The sequence below is a fragment of the Xyrauchen texanus genome, chromosome 39 (genome assembly GCF_025860055.1).
Source record: "Xyrauchen texanus isolate HMW12.3.18 chromosome 39, RBS_HiC_50CHRs, whole genome shotgun sequence".
Lineage (NCBI taxonomy): Eukaryota > Metazoa > Chordata > Actinopteri > Cypriniformes > Catostomidae > Xyrauchen > Xyrauchen texanus.
This window is the reverse complement of record NC_068314.1, coordinates 37,382,144-37,401,093: the sequence shown is the minus strand read 5'-3', so window position 1 is coordinate 37,401,093 and position 18,950 is coordinate 37,382,144. Positions and strand designations below refer to the sequence as shown.

The window sequence follows — 18,950 nt, the reverse complement described above, 5'->3', positions numbered from 1 at the left end:
TTCCTTCACTACAATAAGTAATCTGGATTACTTTCTGGAGGTCAGAGATGACTATGGCACATACTTGCACTTGAAATACGTGTATGTTCGCAAACACACATGCCACACACCAAGTGTTTAAAAGTGACAGAGTAGCAGGAGAAACCCCAGCTGGAAGTTGCTGTTGTGTGTGTGCGTATGTGAGAGCATGTGTGTGTGTGTGTGTGTGTGCGTATGTGAGAGCGTGTGTGTGTGTGTGTGTGTGCGTATGTGAGAGCATGTGTGTGTGTGTGTGTGTGTGCGTATGTGAGAGCATGTGTGTGTGTGTGTGTGTGTGTGTATGCGTATGTGAGAGCATGTGTGTGTGTGCGTATGTGAGAGCATGTGTGTGTGTGTGTGTGTGCGTATGTGAGAGCATGTGTGTGTGTGTGTGTGTGTGCGTATGTGAGAGCGTGTGTGTGTGTGTGTGCGTATGTGAGAGCATGTGTGTGTGTGTGTGTGCGTATGTGAGAGCATGTGTGTGTGTGTGTGTGTGTGTGTGTGCGTATGTGAGAGCATGTGTGTGTGTGTGTGTGTGCGTATGTGAGAGCATGTGTGTGTGTGTGTGTGTGTGTGTATGCGTATGTGAGAGCATGTGTGTGTGTGTGTGTGTGTGCCCGTATGTGAGAGCGTGTGTGTGTGTGTGTTTGTGTATGTGAGAGCATGTGTGTGTGTGTGTGTGCGTATGTGAGAGCATGTGTGTGTGTGTGTGCGTGCGCTGGTGTTTGTGCGTCTGTGTGTGTGTGTGTGTGTGTGTGTGTACTGGGCCTGTATATACTCGTGTTTATGCAAAGGTTAACTGGAATATGAACGTGTGCTTATTTTAGTAAATACTCTATCATTCATTGATTGTGACTCAGTGATTTACAATTAGAAATACCTTGTTAAACTCTGCACAGTAAATGACCAGCCGCAGCCTTGGCCAGAGCATGACTGAATAATTGGGTGTATTTCAAGAAAGAACCCGTCAAGAACACATCTGGGTCATATTTGTGTGTGAGTGTGTCTGTCTGTCTGTCTGTGAGTGAGTGTGTGCTTTTTTAAATATAAGTTCTTGGTAACAGACACTTGTTTGAATGCTCTAAAGAAAAGTTCACCAAAAGTTGTTTTTCTTTTGCAGAGAACTCAAAGATGTTTGAAAACCCACAATAATCATGTTTCCTTTGAAAATGATTTGAGGTCAGATTGATCTTCTCTTTGTGCCATTCATCTGACTAATGATTCTGCCATGTGCGTTTCATTATTGCACTTCCACAGAAGAAAGTCCAGATGGACGAGAGTTCCTGTTATGAATTTAGAACAGACTTTTTTACATTTAAAAAACAAAAAAACGCAAATTTAAAAAGCTGTTTTCACTGCAGTCTTTGAGCACGTGTGTGGCATGTTGTGCATCTGTCTGCATACCTCTTACAGTCATCAGAAAGATCAAGCAATGGGACAGTCCATCAGTGTGGATGCACAGCGCCGCCATGTGGACGGAAAGAGCAGCGCACACATGCTGAGATTGAAGAGACGCTTCAGGATTGATGAGGAGGGACGAGACTTCTCTTCCAGCTGGGAGAGGCGCACAACAAACTTCTCCTGCAGTTTGGTTCCTCACTCCATTATTCTGGATTTAACTCTGATTTCTGCTTTGCCTCGTTCGGGATGTATGTTTGATAGCCCTCATATAAATTAGAGATCTCCAAAAGAATTTCTAAGCTTGGTTTGGTAAGTTGATGTAACGTTGTCTGTGCGTTCCTGTATCTAAAGAACTGGTTTAGAAATACTTGTAACTGAGCAATAACCCCGCAGCACATTCTGCATGCCTCCTTTACTGAGAAAGCACCGAATAAAAGGAAAAGGTGCAATTATGCATGAAGTCTTTGTTTAAAAAAAAAAAATATGAACAATTTGTGCATCTTGCTTGTTATATTATGATTTCGAAACTGCGCGTTACATCAAATGCATGAGAAAAACTAATTTTGCATGATGGAAACGCACTACAATTTCTCAAGTTTATATATATATATATATATATCATATAGGCTTTGTCTGGTCAAAAGTATAGCCAAGTATACAGATACAGGTGTAAAACAAGCCTTTGAAATATTAATCATGATAATTCTACGGTTGTTCAGTAATGCATGCATGCAACAATATGCATTGGCAATATTTAAGCAAATGCATCATGTTACCTATGCCTGATGATGTGAGCTTGAATTTGCAGGGTTTGTGGCAGCACATTTCCGTTTTGTTGCATTTATAATCGACATATCGTCCAAATATAAAATTCCCATCAGCTCATTTTGATTGCTAATTTTTGTACAAGTGAGTTAAAAAAATGTAAAGGCCTTGCTGAGATGCTTTATTTTCTGTTAGTAACTAAACAGGAGTAAATCTAAACTGAAGTAAGGTCCTCGTCTGATCTTCATGGCAGGAAAATAATTAGTTTCCCGTGGGACTACAGCTGTTTTACTCCAGGGGGCGCACGGGGACTCGATTATATATTTATTTATTTATTTATTTTGTTTGTCATATTTGTTTACTAAAGTGCAATCGTTTAATTTTTTTCTATTAATTACAAGGGTTGGTACCTGACACAAACATCACTGTGGAAGTCCGCCTGAGCATTGTATCTGAATGTGTAGAAATGTTCATAACACAGTAATCACAAACGAATGTGATTGGTCCACTGAAATCAGCGCTGACAAAAGTCACAGGTACCATGTGACAGCGCCGTCTGGCGTTTCACCGGTGATCTGCACAAGTCATTTACATCTGAGAAACTGGTGTATGTATATGTATGTGTGTATATATATATACACACATACATACACTGTTTTTGGATTATTGTTCCTCTATATTGTAATTACTTGTCTATGCTGAATATGAATTAAAAACAAATAATAATAATAATAATCAACAGGCCCAAGCACTGTGGGCCCATTTCCACCTGGTGGCTTTAGTAAATCAACGCATCAAAAAAAAAAAATTAAGTGATTTGTGTAAATGTAAATTTATTTTTTCAAAGACTGTTGTAAGGGCCACACTTCCTGCTGCCAGTTGGTGGCGCTACAACCGTGACCCACAGTAGATACATCGATGTGATCAGCTCTAAAGGCCAAACATATGGGTACATTTTTATGTAAATCACACGATGTACACAGAAGATATGAGACAATTCTTCCTATTTTTTTGTTACCTTATCACGTTGCCATGGAGTCATGGCCATTTTCTGTTTGGCACTTCAGAGCCCCCTCTACATGCCCATGAATGAACCTTTGCCCGGCCCTAATGGCCGACGATTCTGATGTGTGCGCAAAAGATCATAAAAATTCCAGCATGCCAAGTCCCTCAAAAACATATGAATATAGTATATACACTCACCTAAAGGATTATTAGGAACACCTGTTCAATTTCTCATTAATGCAATTATCTAATCAACCAATCACATGGCAGTTGCTTCAATGCATTTAGGAGTGTGGTCCTGGTCAAGACAATCTCCTGAACTCCAAACTGAATGTCAGAATGGGAAAGAAAGGTGATTTAAGCAATTTTGAGCGTGGCATGGTTGTTGGTGCCAGGCGGGCCGGTCTGAGTATTTCACAATCTGCTCAGTTACTGGGATTTTCACGCACAATCATTTCTAGGGTTTACAAAGAATGGTGTGAAAAGGGAAAAACATCCAGTATGCGGCAGTCCTGTGGGCTGAAAATGCCTTGTTGATGCTAGAGGTCAGAGGAGAATGGGCCGACTGATTCAAGCTGATAGAAGAGCAACTTTGCCTGAAATAACCACTCGTTACAACCGAGGTATGCAGCAAAGCATTTGTGAAGCCACAACACGCACAACCTTGAGGCGGATGGGCTACAACAGCAGAAGACCCCACTGGTTACCACTCATCTCCACTACAAATAGGAAAAAGAGGCTACAATTTGCAAGAGCTCACCAAAATTGGACAGTTGAAGACTGGAAAAATGTTGCCTGGTCTGATGAGTCTCGATTTCTGTTGAGACATTCAGATGGTAGAGTCAGAATTTGGCGTAAACAGAATGAGAACATGGATCCATCATGCCTTGTTACCACTGTGCAGGCTGGTGGTGGTGGTGTAATGGTGTGGGGGATGTTTTCTTGGCACACTTTAGGCCCCTTAGTGCCAATTGGGCATCGTTTAAATGCCACGGCCTACCTGAGCATTGTTTCTGACCATGTCCATCCCTTTATGGCCACCATGTACCCATCCTCTGATGGCTACTTCCAGCAGGATAATGCACCATGTCACAAAGCTTGAATCATTTCAAATTGGTTTCTTGAACATGACAATGAGTTCACTGTACTAAAATGGCCCCCACAGTCACCAGATCTCAACCCAATAGAGCATCTTTGGGATGTGGTGGAACGGGAGCTTCATGTCCTGGATGTGCATCCCACAAATCTCCATCAACTGCAAGATGCTATCCTATCAATATGGGCCAACATTTCTAAAGAATGCTTTCAGCACCTTGTTGAATCAATGCCACGTAGAATTAAGGCAGTTCTGAAGGCGAAAGGGGGTCAAACACAGTATTAGTATGTGTTCCTAATAATCCTTTAGGTGAGTGTATAACAGTAGTTAAGATGTCGAAAATCCCTTCGTAACTTTAAATCTGTAATGTCTTGACATTATTATACAATTTTTTGAAATAATTCTGATAAAAATAAGAGTGCTATTCCAAAGTCTGCAATAAGTTCCACACTTCCTGCTGCCAGTTGGTGGCGCTATGATTGTGCCTCAAAATAGTCATATCCATGTGATCAGCCCCCAATACCAAACCTAAATCAAAATATTTATCTAAATCACACAATGCACGCCAAAGATATGAGCACTTCCTCTTTTTCATTTTTCGCCATTAATTTATCACCTCGCCGTTTGAAATATAAAAAATCTGTTTGCAATTTAGCATCTTCAATGTTTTGGCATGATGTGGCCCACGTTTGGTGCCTGTCACATAAATCTCCTAGGAGGAGTATTTCGAATTTCAGAGCATGCGTTTTTCAAACAATGCAAAATGGCCGACTTCCTGTTGGGCGGAGCCTATGACTATGTGGGTGAAAGTTGTCCAGCTTGATGAGATCTATATGTGTACAAAGTTTGGTGAATAGGTGAAAAGACGTGCTACAGAGCCTCCCAAAAATAAAATTTTCAAGGTGTCGGCATAGAGCCCCCCTTAACCTCCCCAAGTGAACTTTTGCAAAGCTCTAATGGCCGACGATTCTGATGTGTGTGTGCAAATTTTCAGGATTTTTTGAGCATGTAAAGGGACCGAAAAGCCCCTGAAACCTTGAAAAGAAGAATGTTAACGGTAATCCTTAGGAAAACAATAGGGCCACCACACTGTGCTTCCAAACATCAGACAAACCATGGGGTCCCAATTCCCATGTGTACTTCATTTGGGGAAGATCTTAATTTCCAATTGTTAATGACGTGCTTTCTTTGCAGTCAAGCAATGCACTCCCAACACAGTATAGTGAACAATGTCCTGTATAAGTCATCAGTGCCAAATTCTGGACTGAAAAGACATATTTCTGTATGTACTCTACTTAATTCTTATTGCTTATAAATGTTTCTGCTTAACTCTGACAGAAGTGCACTAGCTGATGTGATTTCTGAGCGTGGTCAACAACACATCCTGTTTGTGTGTGTGTGTGTTTAGGAAGGAGAATGAGGATGATGATATTGTCACTCCTTCTGTGTTTTCTCCTGTCTGATGCAGCAGTTCGTGTTCAGGGCCAAACTCCTGGCACTGGATGCACACGTGAGTATATGTTTGCTTTATTAACTGACATATCTTTTCTATTTTGAGCCGTTTTGACTCAGTAATACATTTTGTGTTTTATGCACTAAAACAAACGTCTCATCGAAGTTTGAGGAATTTTAAAGATGTTTATTGTGCTTCTACTCCAAACCATTGTTGAGATTGAATCACTTAAAGGCCGTCTGAGACTTCCTTCTTTTAACTTGAAATGTGTTTCTGGGACAAAGTGACTCCATAATAATGGAGCAGGTCACGCAAGGATTAAACATGCAAACTTACTAAAAACAATAAAAAATATTTGATCCAGTTTGCTTAAAAGCTGTGAATGGAAGACGAAAATTATTTGTGCTGGACTCTATGGGCAAAATTTATATTTTCAAACAATATCACGACACAGAAGCACCCTGATGATCAGGGGCAGATTAATGACCGGGCCAATGGGGCCAGTGCCCAGGGGCCCTTGACTATCTGGGGGCCCTTGTCTGCCAGGGAGGGGGAGGGGGGACATGGGCTTTAAGGTTGCGTGATCTAGTTTGGTGATCCCCCATTCGAAAACCCTTTTAGGCATGAACAACGAACACCCTACCACCCCCACATACTTATTTCGGGACTCTTATTTTGAAATGACAGAGACTCTGCTCTGTTACAATGCCCTATATTTGTTATATACGTTTTTACCAAATTATGCTTTTCATAGCCTAATTGGAGACTCTAGATTGCCCCGTAGGTGTGAGGGAGTCCACCAGCCACTGGGGATTACATCAGGAAGGGCATCTGGCGTCAAATATACAGATAACGGATGGTCCGCTATGACGACCCCTAATGGGAGCAGCCGAAAGAAGAAGATGCTTTTCATAGCCTATATATACACTCACCTAAAGGATTATTAGGAACACATACTAATACTGTGTTTGACCCCCTTTCACCTTCAGAACTGCCTTAATTCTACGTGACATTGATTCAACAAGGTGCTGAAAGCATTCTTTAGAAATGTTGGCCCATATTGATAGGATAGCATCTTGCAGTTGATGGAGATTTGTGGGATGCACATCCAGGGCACGAAGCTCCCATTCCACCACATCCCAAAGATGCTCTATTGGGTTGAGATCTGGTGACTGTGGGGGCCATTTTAGTACAGTGAACTCATTGTCATGTTCAAGAAACCAATTTGAAATGATTCGAGCTTTGTGACATGGTGCATTATCCTGCTGGAAGTAGCCATCAGAGGATGGGTACATGGTGGCCATAAAGGGATGGACATGGTCAGAAACAATGCTCAGGTAGGCCGTGGCATTTAAGCGATGCCCAATTGGCACTAAGGAGCCTAAAGTGTGCCAAGAAAACATCCCCCACACCATTACACCACCACCACCAGCCTGCACAGTGGTAACAAGGCATGATGGATCCATGTTCTCATTCTGTTTACGCCAAATTCTGACTCTACCATCTGAATGTCTCAACAGAAATCGAGACTCATCAGACCAGGCAACATTTTTCCAGTCTTCAACTGTCCAATTTTGGTGAGCTCTTGCAAATTGTAGCCTGTTTTTCCTATTTGTAGTGGAGATGAGTGGTACCGGTGGGGTCTTCTGCTGTTGTAGCCCATCCGCCTCAAGGTTGTGCGTGTTGTGGCTTCACAAATGCTTTGCTGCATACCTCGGTTGTAACGAGTGGTTATTTCAGGCAAAGTTGCTCTTCTATCAGCGTGAATCAGTCGGCCCATTCTCCTCTGACCTCTAGCATCAACAAGGCATTTTCAGCCCACAGGACTGCCGCATACTGGATGTTTTTCCTTTTCACACCATTCTTTGTAAACCATAGAAATGGTTGTGCGTGAAAATCCCAGTAACTGAGCAGATTGTGAAATACTCAGACCGGCCCGTCTGGCACCATCAACCATGCCACGCTCAAAATTGCTTAAATCACCTTTCTTTCCCATTCTGACATTCAGTTTGGAGTTCAGGAGATTGTCTTGACCAGGACCGCACCCCTAAATGCATTGAAGCAACTGCCATGTGATTGGTTGATTAGATAATTGCATTAATGAGAAATTGAACAGGTGTTCCTAATAATCCTTTAGGTGAGTGTATATTAGTCGCATTTTTATTTTGAGTTGAGAACACTAGATTTATCTAAACAAATAACCTAATTTGCAATGAAGTGAGAATAGAAATGAATGACTATTGTCAGTCAGTCAGTGCCGGCCATAGAGGAACACATAGGAATAAAAAAGATTATTATTTTATTTCCCATATCTGATCGTTTCCTATCGGCACAGATTAATCTGTAAAACCGATATGAATGAATGAATGAATGTTACATTTATGTAGCAGTTTTCTAGGCACTCAAAGCGCTTTACACAGTGAACGGGACTCTCCTCGGCCACCACTAGTGTGCAGCATCCACCCGGATGATGCGATGGCAGCCATACTGTGCCAGTACACTCACCACACACAGGAGAGAGTGGAGTGATGGAGCCAATTAATGGATGGGGATTATTAGGAAGCCATGATTGATTGATTAGGGCCAGTGGGGGGAATTTGGCCAGGACACCATAGTTACACCCCTACTCTTTTCGAGAAGTGTCCTGGGATTTTAAATGACCACAGAGAGTCAGGACCTCGTTTTAACGCCTCATCTGAAAGATGGTGCCTATTTACAGTATAGTGTGCCCGTCGCTATACTGGTGCATTAAGACCAACACAGACCACAGGCTGAACACCCCCTACTGGCATCCCTAACACCTGTTCCAGCAGCAACCCATATATTGGTCTACCTTTAATGTACAGTGATGAATCATTCACAATATTCTCAGGAACGTGTATGAAGAAAGTAAATATGGTCAGTTTTGATATCTTGTTCACTTTAAAACCAGGATTAGGCCATTTTTATATTATTCTAACTGTATGGTTGTGTTGCTGTGCGTGTTCTGTCCCTCCAGAAAAAGCCGAATGCCCCATCGACCTGTACTTTGTCATTGACACCTCGGAGACTATCGCTCTGCAGGAGAACCCACCGGGTAGCCTGGTCAAAAGCATCAAAGACTTCACCACCGCCTTTGCTAGGAAACTAGAAGACGTTGACTACAAAGGTTTAGTCCAGATAAGCTGGTCTGTGGGAGGTCTCCACTTCTCCCAGCGGCAGGAGATTATTAGCCCCATCACTAATAAGGAGGAATTCATCAGTAAGCTCAGAGACATCCAGTATCTGGGCAAGGGCACCTACATTGACTGTGCCATCACTAACATGACCCAGCAGCTGGTCCGCTCGCCATCCAAAACCAACACCAAGCGCTTCGCTGTGGTCATCACCGATGGTCACGTGACGGGAAACCCATGCGGTGGCATCAAAGTGGCCGGTGAGCGAGCGCGTGACGAGCTCATTAAGATTTTCGCCGTTGCATCGTCCGGGAATCTGGAGGAGACGGGACTTCGGGAGATCGCCAATTCGCCCGCTGGTGTTTTTCGCAATAAATACATGGCAGTTGATCTCACGATGGGGCGGCCTCTCATTGTGACATCAACAATCAACCGCATTTACGACACAATGGTAATACACTGCCTGTCTAATGTTGTTGTCCGTGTTATGCACTGCAGCGGTATAATGTAATAACATATAGTTACTATTGAAAACAGAACTTTAAGACATGATTTAGTGCTTTGCGCATGATTGGGGAGCATTAACTTCCTTGTCCTTTTGTGTCTTCCTCTCTTATAGCTTCATCTGGCGTATCAAGAGGTGAGATCCATATCAGCTAACCTGACATTTCAGTGTTTGTTCTATTGAGAGCAACATTATTGCATCACTCAGAACTGTTACTCAGTGGCTGTTGAATAGATCATTATTTTTGAGGCAAGATGAGACACCAACAAACACTTTTTAGTAGGGGACCTAGGTTCAAATCTTGACCTAATCTATACTTTATTTAGGGATGTCCCAATACCGAAATTGGTATAGTTTGCATGTGCTGTGTTCTTCAAATGTGAGCACTTGTGAATGCCGGCTGCTTTTAGAGCTCCTTATTGGCACATACACAAAAAAACACCATCCTGAGCATTGCATGCTCTGTTTGTAGTAGATGACAGCGAGCAGAACGCTAATTCACTTTGTAGCACAGGCACATACAGACTATAGATTTATTTAATTAAATAGCAGCCTTTCGCAGTTTAATAATCATTTGCGACCGGCTTTTCCAGACAGAAACGGAAAGGGCTTCACTCCAAAATAAAAGCTCCTATTACCGGTTCTGCTCCAATCAGGACTCGATTCGGCATCTCCGGTACGGGTGGTGGGTGCGCTAATGAAGAGGCTAAAGGCTACAGCTCCTAGTGTCAGTCGCTAGTGCGCTTCTTGATGCCAGGGGAGTGAGATTTACACATACCACACAGCTATCACGTACCAGCTGGCTAACGTTACACTTCTGCCAAAATAAAAGTTCCTATTACCGGTTCTGCTCCAATCGGGACTCGAACTGGCGTCTCCGGCATGGGAGGCGGGTATGCTAATGAAGAGGATGAAGGCTACAGCTCCTTGTGCCAGCTGTCAGTAAAATTTAAATAAACTCTTGATATAAAATTCAGAAAAAGTAAACAAAACTAAAAAACAGGTATCGGCAGGAACTGATAATGACTTGCAAACGGCCCAGGGCCAATTATCCCAAAGGGCCTCCCTAAGGGGGCGGGGTGTTTCGTTTAAATTGGTTGATGGGTTTTCGAGCAGGGAGATCGCCAAACTCGATCACGCAATCTTAAAGCCCAGAGCCCCCCCAGGTAGTCAAGGGCCCCTGGGCACTGGCCCCATTGGCCTTGTTGGTAATCCATCTCTGGGTATCGGTACTCGTAATCAATCTAAAAAAAAAAATGGTATCTGGACATCCCTACTTTTTTCACTTTTGTGTGTTCCACCTGAAAACATTCGTATGTGTTTCTAGTGACAAGGACGGGTAGATGATAACAGAATATTTTGTTGAAAGAAATTGATGCAGAAGTTGTGACTCAATTATATAAGTCACGAAATATGTTTGACAGAAAAAGTCTAGTACTATAACTCTGAGGTCTTTCATTGTATCATCTGATTTCTAACTTTCAAAATATCATACATATTTTCCACAGTGCTACTCTACCAAATGTTTGGAGACTCCGGGACATCCAGGTCCTTCAGGAAACAAAGGACAGAAAGTGAGGATCTCTAATTTTCTCATTTTATTTTGAGAATATTTTTTTGCCCTCTTCGCTTGTATTGAGATGGTAAATGGAAAGAAAGAGAACTGTAAAACATGAAATATGATTTAACCTGTATATATATTAGGTTACACCAACAAAGTCATTTTAAAGGTGTGGATGAAGTACCTTTATGTAACAGCTGCTTGGAACCACTTTGTACAGTGCAACAAATGATGGGGAGGAAAGGACTTCAGAGACTGTCACAAGCTGGATTCAAACTCACCTTGCTTGTATCTGTCTGATTACAGGGAGTTAAAGGAGATAACGGTGACCCTGGCCCTAAAGGTGACAGAGGGCGTCCTGTGAGTACAAACTAGTTCATGAATGTGCTTTGATAAATACACCCCAACATTTCATTTGAACGTTTCAACCAAGAAATGAAACTGAATTTAAGTTATTAACGAGGGCTTATATCAAAACCTACAGGGAGATCTAGGTATTGAGGGACCCATCGGATATCCTGGACATAAGGTAAGTTCCTCACGTTCATCATGTGCTGTATTTAATTGAAATGTCCAGCTTATATGCCGTACCCACTACATTGTTTTTGTTGTCTTTTAGGGAGAGCCGGGTCTCAAAGGTGAAAAGGTACGATTCCTCTCTGGGTTATCTGTAAGATCTGATACATCAACACACTTAATGCACAAATATTGATTTCTGACACAACTTCTCTGGTTTCTAGGGGGAAATTGGATCTCCAGGGAAAAAGGTACGTTTCTCAAGCTATTTACTTATAAGTTTATATTCAATCAATAAAGACCCAGGGTTATTGAAATTAATGTGATTGTAAAGATGCTTATTTCATTTGGCGGAAGCCCCGTTTTACAGTTCAGTGCTCAGATACTTGCTTGAACCGAACGGCAGGGGGCGGAGCTTAATCCCACCCAGGATGGGACCTAAACTGGTAGTGATGGGGTGGAGGGGGGTGAAAACACTCAAGTTTGCAAACAATGAGAGACAGCTGTGCAGACTTCTAAAGCGGAGGCTGTTTTGTGATTGGATGAGATGCCTGAGATAATGAATGCTAGAACTAGGCTTATGATTCCATTTCCAGCATATTGAACCATCCATGCTGCATGCATTTAAAAATATTTAATAATTAATATAAATGTTTTTATTCTCTAACAGGGTGTTGCAGGAATATCTGGCCGAAATGGAACAGATGGACAGAAGGTTAGTTATGGTTAAAGTGGTGTAGACTTAAAGGTTGGGTAGTGCTTTGTTAGGCTTGTTTCACACAGCTCAGGTGAGCGGCGCATTAGAGTAGCAGCTGCGTAACTGCAACAGTGTTCACACTGACAGCGTTTCTGCTGTGCAACCCATATGCAGCTCTGTACAGATAAGAAAGTAATTTGTTTCATCGCATTGAGTATTTCCATTGATAACAGCCAGACATTTCAATGGTTAGCAGGAGTTGGCCATTGAAAAGTATTATAGTATAATAATAATAATAATAATAATAATAATAGTATATAAATATAGCTGCAAGCAGCAATGACGGTGCCAAGCCAACAGTGACAGATTGCCACAAGTGAGATTAATAGGATATAACATACTTGCTGATCATTTTCGGCAAAGCCGTTTAAATACAATAAGCGGAGTTATTTGTAACTCTATTCAATTGCTTGTAACATTTGACCAGTAGGTGGCACTGTCTCCAAACCTCTCAGGTTGCTTCAGGGCATAGTGGTGATAACATGTACCAATTTTAATTTCAATAGCTCAAAGAGTTGTAGAGATACAACCTCGCATCCTGTTTGTCATCCTGGCGGTCATATTCGTAAGACCATATCTTGCCAATAGTTTGGAATATCAAAGAAAAACTTTTGTGCACCTCGGTCTGAAGATAATTTGAGTAAAATTGGTTGAAGGTTGGAGTGAAAAAAGTTTTTAATATATTTCAGAATGGTGCACAGACAATATGACCAACCATGGCAACATTTGGTATCAATGCATCGTGCATGTCCCAAAGAATATGACAAGACAAGGCTCATGATAATAAGGCAAACTAAACAAAAGTTCTAAGCAAAAATATATATTTTTAGATTTCTTAACCACAAAGTGGCGGTATCCCCAAACTGCATATGCACCCTCAGGTCATGGTGGTGAGGATAAAACCTATCAAGTTCCATCTCAATACACCCAAGCATTGCCAAGATACAGCCTCATTTTCTGTTTGACATCCACATTGTTACCTTCATAAGGCCATTTCTCAGGAACGGTTTTGAATATCAAAATAAAAAGTGTGCAGCTCAGATCTGACAATCATCTAAGTCAAACTGTGTGCAGATCAGAAAACATTTGTTCAAGGAGAAGCACATAAAATATGGCAGAAAATCTGGTACGCACGGTTTTAAAGTTACAAGCAGAAAAGTGCAATTTTGACCTGTTAGTGCCGCTGGACAGTTTGAGAAAGAGACCCCAAATTTGCTACCAGGAATGTTCAGACTCTCCCCTACCAGTGTGCCAAATTTCACAACTTTTTACCATACAATTCTATGGGCTGCCATAGACATCAATGGCTAGGGAAGAATAATAATAAAACGCAGAAGATTAACAGATACATTAGTGGCTTCACTCCTAATCATTATTAGAAACTAGATCATCATACAATACACATCCATCCACATGGACTGGAACTGAAACCTCAAAGTATGCAGAATACATACTGTTAAATCATCTGGATTCAGTCAGATGTACAGAACAGGAAGTGTTTATGTGCCTGTCTGTCACCTCTACTGCACCTCATGCAAAATGTAAATTCTGTAACCTGTTCAAATGGTGCCACTTGCACAAGCTGAGTGTTAACAATAATTTAATAAAAATTGTAACTAGAAACTCAGGGAGTCATAAAATGTTTAATATAAATGACTATTGAAATTCCAATGTCTAAACAGGGAAAAATCGGGAGGATTGGCGCCCCTGGTTGCAAAGGTGACCCAGGTGACAAGGTGTGTCAGTCTTTTCCCCTTTTGCTCAGCAGTAATAGGATATCAGTTACTTGTGTTATACATGATCACTGACAAATTAATGGGTTTTTCACAGGGTTCTGATGGCTATCCCGGAGATGTTGGTGATTCTGGTCTTTCAGGGGCTCCGGGAGAGAAGGTAGATACATTTCATAAACAAAAGATAATTATAAGCCTGTGAATTTCTTCGCATTGGTTCGAGATGTCATGGCTTCACACGTTGTTCTCAGGGAGATCCAGGTCGTGCAGGAAGATCAGGTCCACCCGGCCCACTTGGAGACACTGGACCCAAAGTAAGTTATCAGAACATTACAGATTACATTGATATTGACCATCAATCGCATTCATGTACTTTACTCTCTGACGCCCCCTACAGGGAGAAAGAGGAGGCCCCGGATCACCTGGAGTTCCTGGCTTGAAAGGACCTGCTGTATGCATATGTTTTTATTTACATCATTATTTTCATTTCAGCATTCTAAATAGATGATTATTTGGATTGGGTGTTAAAGGGAATTGTCTTTTGTTTTACAGGGGGCGGCCGGGAGACTAGGACCTAAAGGCGAACCTGTGAGGAGCTGGTTCTTCTTCATACCCATTTTCTCATGTAAAATTGACAAAACTGTGATGCTTTACTCTTGTATTTTAGGGGAGACAAGGTGACTTTGGACCTAAAGGCGGCACTGGACCAAATGGGCTGAAAGGGGACAAGGTCAGTCTCTAGAATTACTGAAAATGAAAATATACAAACATTTACAAAGCTGTTGATATCAATTATAAATATGCTTAATTACTGACAGTAACTCAAGCATCACCTGTAGTGTATGTACTCCAGACATGAAGGATCCCTCAAGTGATGCGAGTTGTTGAGGAGAGCTGTGCTGGTACTTTACTAACAGATCACACTTACCATTTTCACCTGGGGAAAAACCCCATAGACTTAAATTAAAGGAGGGACTCCAGTCAGATCTAGAGACCTTTTGACTTGGGCCAGTGAGTAGACATCCAGCAACCTCTCAGAACACCTTAAACCCAACTGCATTGTAATGTGCTACTCAGAACACTTTAGCAACTACATAGCAACACCCTGGCAACCACCTAGTACCCTCGCATCATGGTGGCATATTTACATTTACATTTACATTTATGCATTTGGCAGACGCTTTTATCCAAAGCGACTTACAGTGCACTTATTACAGGGACAATACCCCCGGAGCAACCTGGAGTTAAGGGCCTTGCTCAAGGGCCCAACAGTGGCATCTTGGTGGTGCTGGGGCTTGAACCCCCGACCTTCTGGTCAGTAACCACTGATCCTCAACCACTGAGCCACCACTGCCCCAAGAACCGTGCGTACCAGCATATGTCGCTGATGTACATAAATTAAACATTAATTCAAATTATTGTAATGTTTGACAGGGTGAACCAGGCTCTGAGGGGCCGAGGGGTCTGGCAGGTGAAGTCGGTGACAAAGGATCTAAGGTGAGAATCTTTGACTGGATTCTGATTTTACTGTTGATTTTAAGGTAGACATTATTAAAGCATAAAAATGTGTTGGCTTTTATTTTGAATCCCTAGGGCGCTATAGGACTTCCTGGACCAAGAGGCCCACCGGGAGCTCCTGGGGAAGCAGGAAGAAATGTAAACAAATTAAGATCAATACTCCAAATTCATTGATAAATGTTGAATATTTTACTGCATATTTTCCACCCAATCTTTCGATGAAACTTGAAACAAATTTCATTATTATTACACTAAAAACACTGTGTGTCAATGCCAACGTATATTTCAGGTGTCTGCATTGTAGACTGCTCAGCGCACATTGCGTTATCAGCACATCCCACCTAGATTTTAGGCTTGTTTGAGAGCCTAAATCCTTGTGGTGGTGTAGGGACTCGCCTCAATCCGGGTGGCGGAGGATGAATCTCAGTTGCCTCAGCATCTGAGACCGTCAATCTGCGCATCTTATCACATGACGTGTTGACCGCATTACCACAGAGACGTAGCTGCAGTCACTCGGCATGCCCTGGGTTCGAACTCGTGACTCCACGAGCACGCAGTCAAGCCAGGCGGCTGTGCTGATGATGCAATTTGTGTCACACATACTTTGCGTGGAGCTGCAAGGCGTACATGATCAAAATATACTTTGGCACAGTGTTTTAGTTTGAGACCCGTATTCACAAAAAATCTTTAGACTAAAAGTAGCTACCAAATTTTCATCCAAGAGTAATTCATGAAGAATTTTAATACTAAATGTAGCTTCTAAACCCACGACAGCTTAGAAATCGTCATGAGGATTTCTAAACCCCTGTTAGATATTTAGGAGGGAACCGTTAAATTGTCCTCATTCTCACAACATTATATGTAAGGATATTTGGTATGCTAAATTTAGAAGGGAATTTAGGGTCTTGAAATATGTGAGCTATGAACTAAATTAAACTGTCCTTATTAGGTATTGAAATGTATACTGGAATCAGTCGTGTTCGACAACCATTATAAATTAGATAAATGACAAATAACTAGATTATTTGTCGTAATAAAATTCTCGTTGTATCCGCTCACAATTTCTACTTTAAGGAATTAGCTTTAATATGTCAATAATTATTAATTAAATCATTTAGAAACAGGGATGAGATTATTTATCAAAATATACCACAGTCACGTCATCTTCGAACTCAGACAAACTTTATTGCTATTCTAAACATAAATCTAATCTAACACATATATACAGAGACAGGTTGGTGAAAAGAGTGACAGAATGTGAAATAAATGATCAATACAGTGAAAATGAACTTCACGGAGTGTTGACGAAGCCTGAAGAACCATTTAACCTTCTTTGAGTCTACATTGATTTGCTATCGGATTACCCAAATTATTTAATTAATACACCAGCACTTTCAGCACAAAACTGGAGATGTACTTGCGTGTCTGTGTTGCTTGGTTCTTGGTCGAAAGTTCGTTCCGTCGATTTTTTTGGACCTCTGTAAGATCGGGGTTATTGTCTGTATGAATGATGAGGTTGGCTTTGAAGCGAGGCCTTCTCATGAGTGTGTGAAACATAGAGAGTGACATGCTTTCTCGGGACGTCGGGACTCCATAAACTGTTACTGAACATAAACCTGTGGAACTGTCGTTAAGACACTAACAGCTTACAGACGGTAGGCGATTAAGCTCACAGTTATAAAAACTTAGGACACTAAAGAGACCTTTCTACTGACTCTGGAAAAACTCCAAAAGAAAGATGCCCAGGGTCCTGCTCATCTGCGTGAACGTGCCTTAGGACTGCATATGTGGCCAGGGCAATAAATTGCAATGTCTGTACTGTGAGATGCCCAAGACAGTGCTACAGGGAGACAGGAAGGACAGCTGATCATCCTCACACTAGCAGACCACGTGTAATGACACCTGCACGGGATCGGTACACATGAATATCACACCTGCGGGACAGGTACAGGATGGCAACAACACCTGCCCGAGTTACACCACGAACACACAATCCCTCCATCAGTGCTCAGACTGTCCGCAATAGTCTGAGAGAGGCTGGACTGAGGGCTTGTAGGCCTGTTGTAAGGCAGCTCCTTACCAGACATCACTAGCAACAACGTCGCCTATGGACACAAACCCACCTTCAATGGACCAGATAGGACTGGCAAAAAGTGCTCTTCACTGACGAGTCGCCGTTTTGTCTCACCAGGGTTGATGGTCGGACTCGCATTTATCATCGAAGGAATGAGTGTTACACCAAGGCCTGTACTCTGTAGCGGGATCGATTTGGAGGTGGAGGGTCCGTCATGATCTGGGGCGGTGTGTCAAAGCATCATCGGATTGAGCTTGTTGTCATTACAGGCAATCTCAATGCTGTGTGTTACAGGGAAGACATCCTCCTCTCTCATGTGGTACCCTTACTGCAGTCTCATCCTGGCATGACCCTCCAACACGGCAATGCCACCAGACATACTGCTTGTTCGGTGCATGATTTCCTGCAACACAGGAATGTCAGTGTTCTACAATGGACTTGCGAAGAACCCGAATCTCAATCCCATTGGGCACGTCTGGGACCTGTTGCATCAGCGAGTGAGGGCTAGGGCCATTCCCCCAGAAATGTCCGGAAATGTGCAAGTGTCTTGGTGGAAGAGTGGGGTAACATCTCACAGCAAGAATGGGCAACTCTGGTGCAGTCCATGAGGAGGAGATGCAATGCAGTACTTCATGCAGCTGGTGCCACACCAGATACTGACTGTTACTTTTGATTTTGTTGAACCTTTTTATGTTCAGGCAAATATTTACGCATGTTAACTATGCTGAAAATAAAAGCAGCTGAATCTGATAGGACGTTTCTTTTTTTGCTGAGTTTATGTTTATATATGCATATATTGTTGTCTGTCTTCACTTGCAAATAGTGGTTCCCAGTCTACCAATCACTTTGGGTGATTTAAAAGAGCGCGCTCATAAAATCTGACATCATCCATAGCAACGAGGTCAACTCCGCGTTACTCTTTTTTTTGTGAATAGGTTTTAAGCAAAAACTCTTAGCTAGGAACGCGTTGGAAAACTCCTAATGGTAAGATAAAAATCTTTGTGAATACGGGACTTAGATTTCTACTTCTTGGTTTTCAAACAGGTTTCCTCAAACACCAAATTGGTGGTAAATTGCTCTGCCCACTGAAGTTCAAATTTCATTTGAGTCTGTTGGGCGACTTTGTATGTGCAACATCAATGATGAATGCTGCTGTGACAGTGGTAGCAAAACAGAATCAGCGTTATTGTCTTAAAGTTATATGTGATGTCTTGAGTGGATCTGGAATATTAATTTGCAGCATGTTCTGTGTGCTACAGGGTACTCAAGGTGACCCAGGTGATGCAGGACCAAGAGGAGATCCTGGCCCCCCGGGACCAAAGGTACATCACAGAGAGTCCCCTGAGGATTAAACATGAGTCATGCATCAAATCAGTGTTTTGTTGTAACACAG

At 42.1% G+C, this 18,950-nt stretch overlaps 1 protein-coding gene across 2 annotated transcripts in view; it reads left to right on the top strand.

The window, feature by feature from the left end:
• Nucleotides 1-1,544: 1,544 nt before the first annotated feature.
• Nucleotides 1,545-18,950, top strand: part of LOC127632330 (collagen alpha-2(VI) chain-like) — a 31,047-nt gene continuing 13,641 nt past the window's right edge. The window contains exons 1-19 of one of the 2 annotated variants that reach the window (XM_052110857.1): nucleotides 1,545-1,728; nucleotides 5,694-5,795; nucleotides 8,737-9,344; nucleotides 9,513-9,533; nucleotides 10,907-10,972; nucleotides 11,266-11,319; nucleotides 11,444-11,488; nucleotides 11,579-11,605; nucleotides 11,700-11,726; nucleotides 12,146-12,190; nucleotides 13,915-13,968; nucleotides 14,063-14,125; nucleotides 14,217-14,279; nucleotides 14,363-14,416; nucleotides 14,518-14,553; nucleotides 14,633-14,695; nucleotides 15,400-15,462; nucleotides 15,559-15,621; nucleotides 18,817-18,879. In XM_052110857.1, the coding sequence (XP_051966817.1) occupies nucleotides 5,702-5,795; nucleotides 8,737-9,344; nucleotides 9,513-9,533; nucleotides 10,907-10,972; nucleotides 11,266-11,319; nucleotides 11,444-11,488; nucleotides 11,579-11,605; nucleotides 11,700-11,726; nucleotides 12,146-12,190; nucleotides 13,915-13,968; nucleotides 14,063-14,125; nucleotides 14,217-14,279; nucleotides 14,363-14,416; nucleotides 14,518-14,553; nucleotides 14,633-14,695; nucleotides 15,400-15,462; nucleotides 15,559-15,621; nucleotides 18,817-18,879 (1,509 nt within the window). In that variant the 5' untranslated portion in view covers nucleotides 1,545-1,728; nucleotides 5,694-5,701. The remainder of the gene's footprint in view (nucleotides 1,729-5,693; nucleotides 5,796-8,736; nucleotides 9,345-9,512; nucleotides 9,534-10,906; nucleotides 10,973-11,265; nucleotides 11,320-11,443; nucleotides 11,489-11,578; nucleotides 11,606-11,699; nucleotides 11,727-12,145; nucleotides 12,191-13,914; nucleotides 13,969-14,062; nucleotides 14,126-14,216; nucleotides 14,280-14,362; nucleotides 14,417-14,517; nucleotides 14,554-14,632; nucleotides 14,696-15,399; nucleotides 15,463-15,558; nucleotides 15,622-18,816; nucleotides 18,880-18,950) is intronic. The other variant, XM_052110856.1, reaches the window with a different exon arrangement.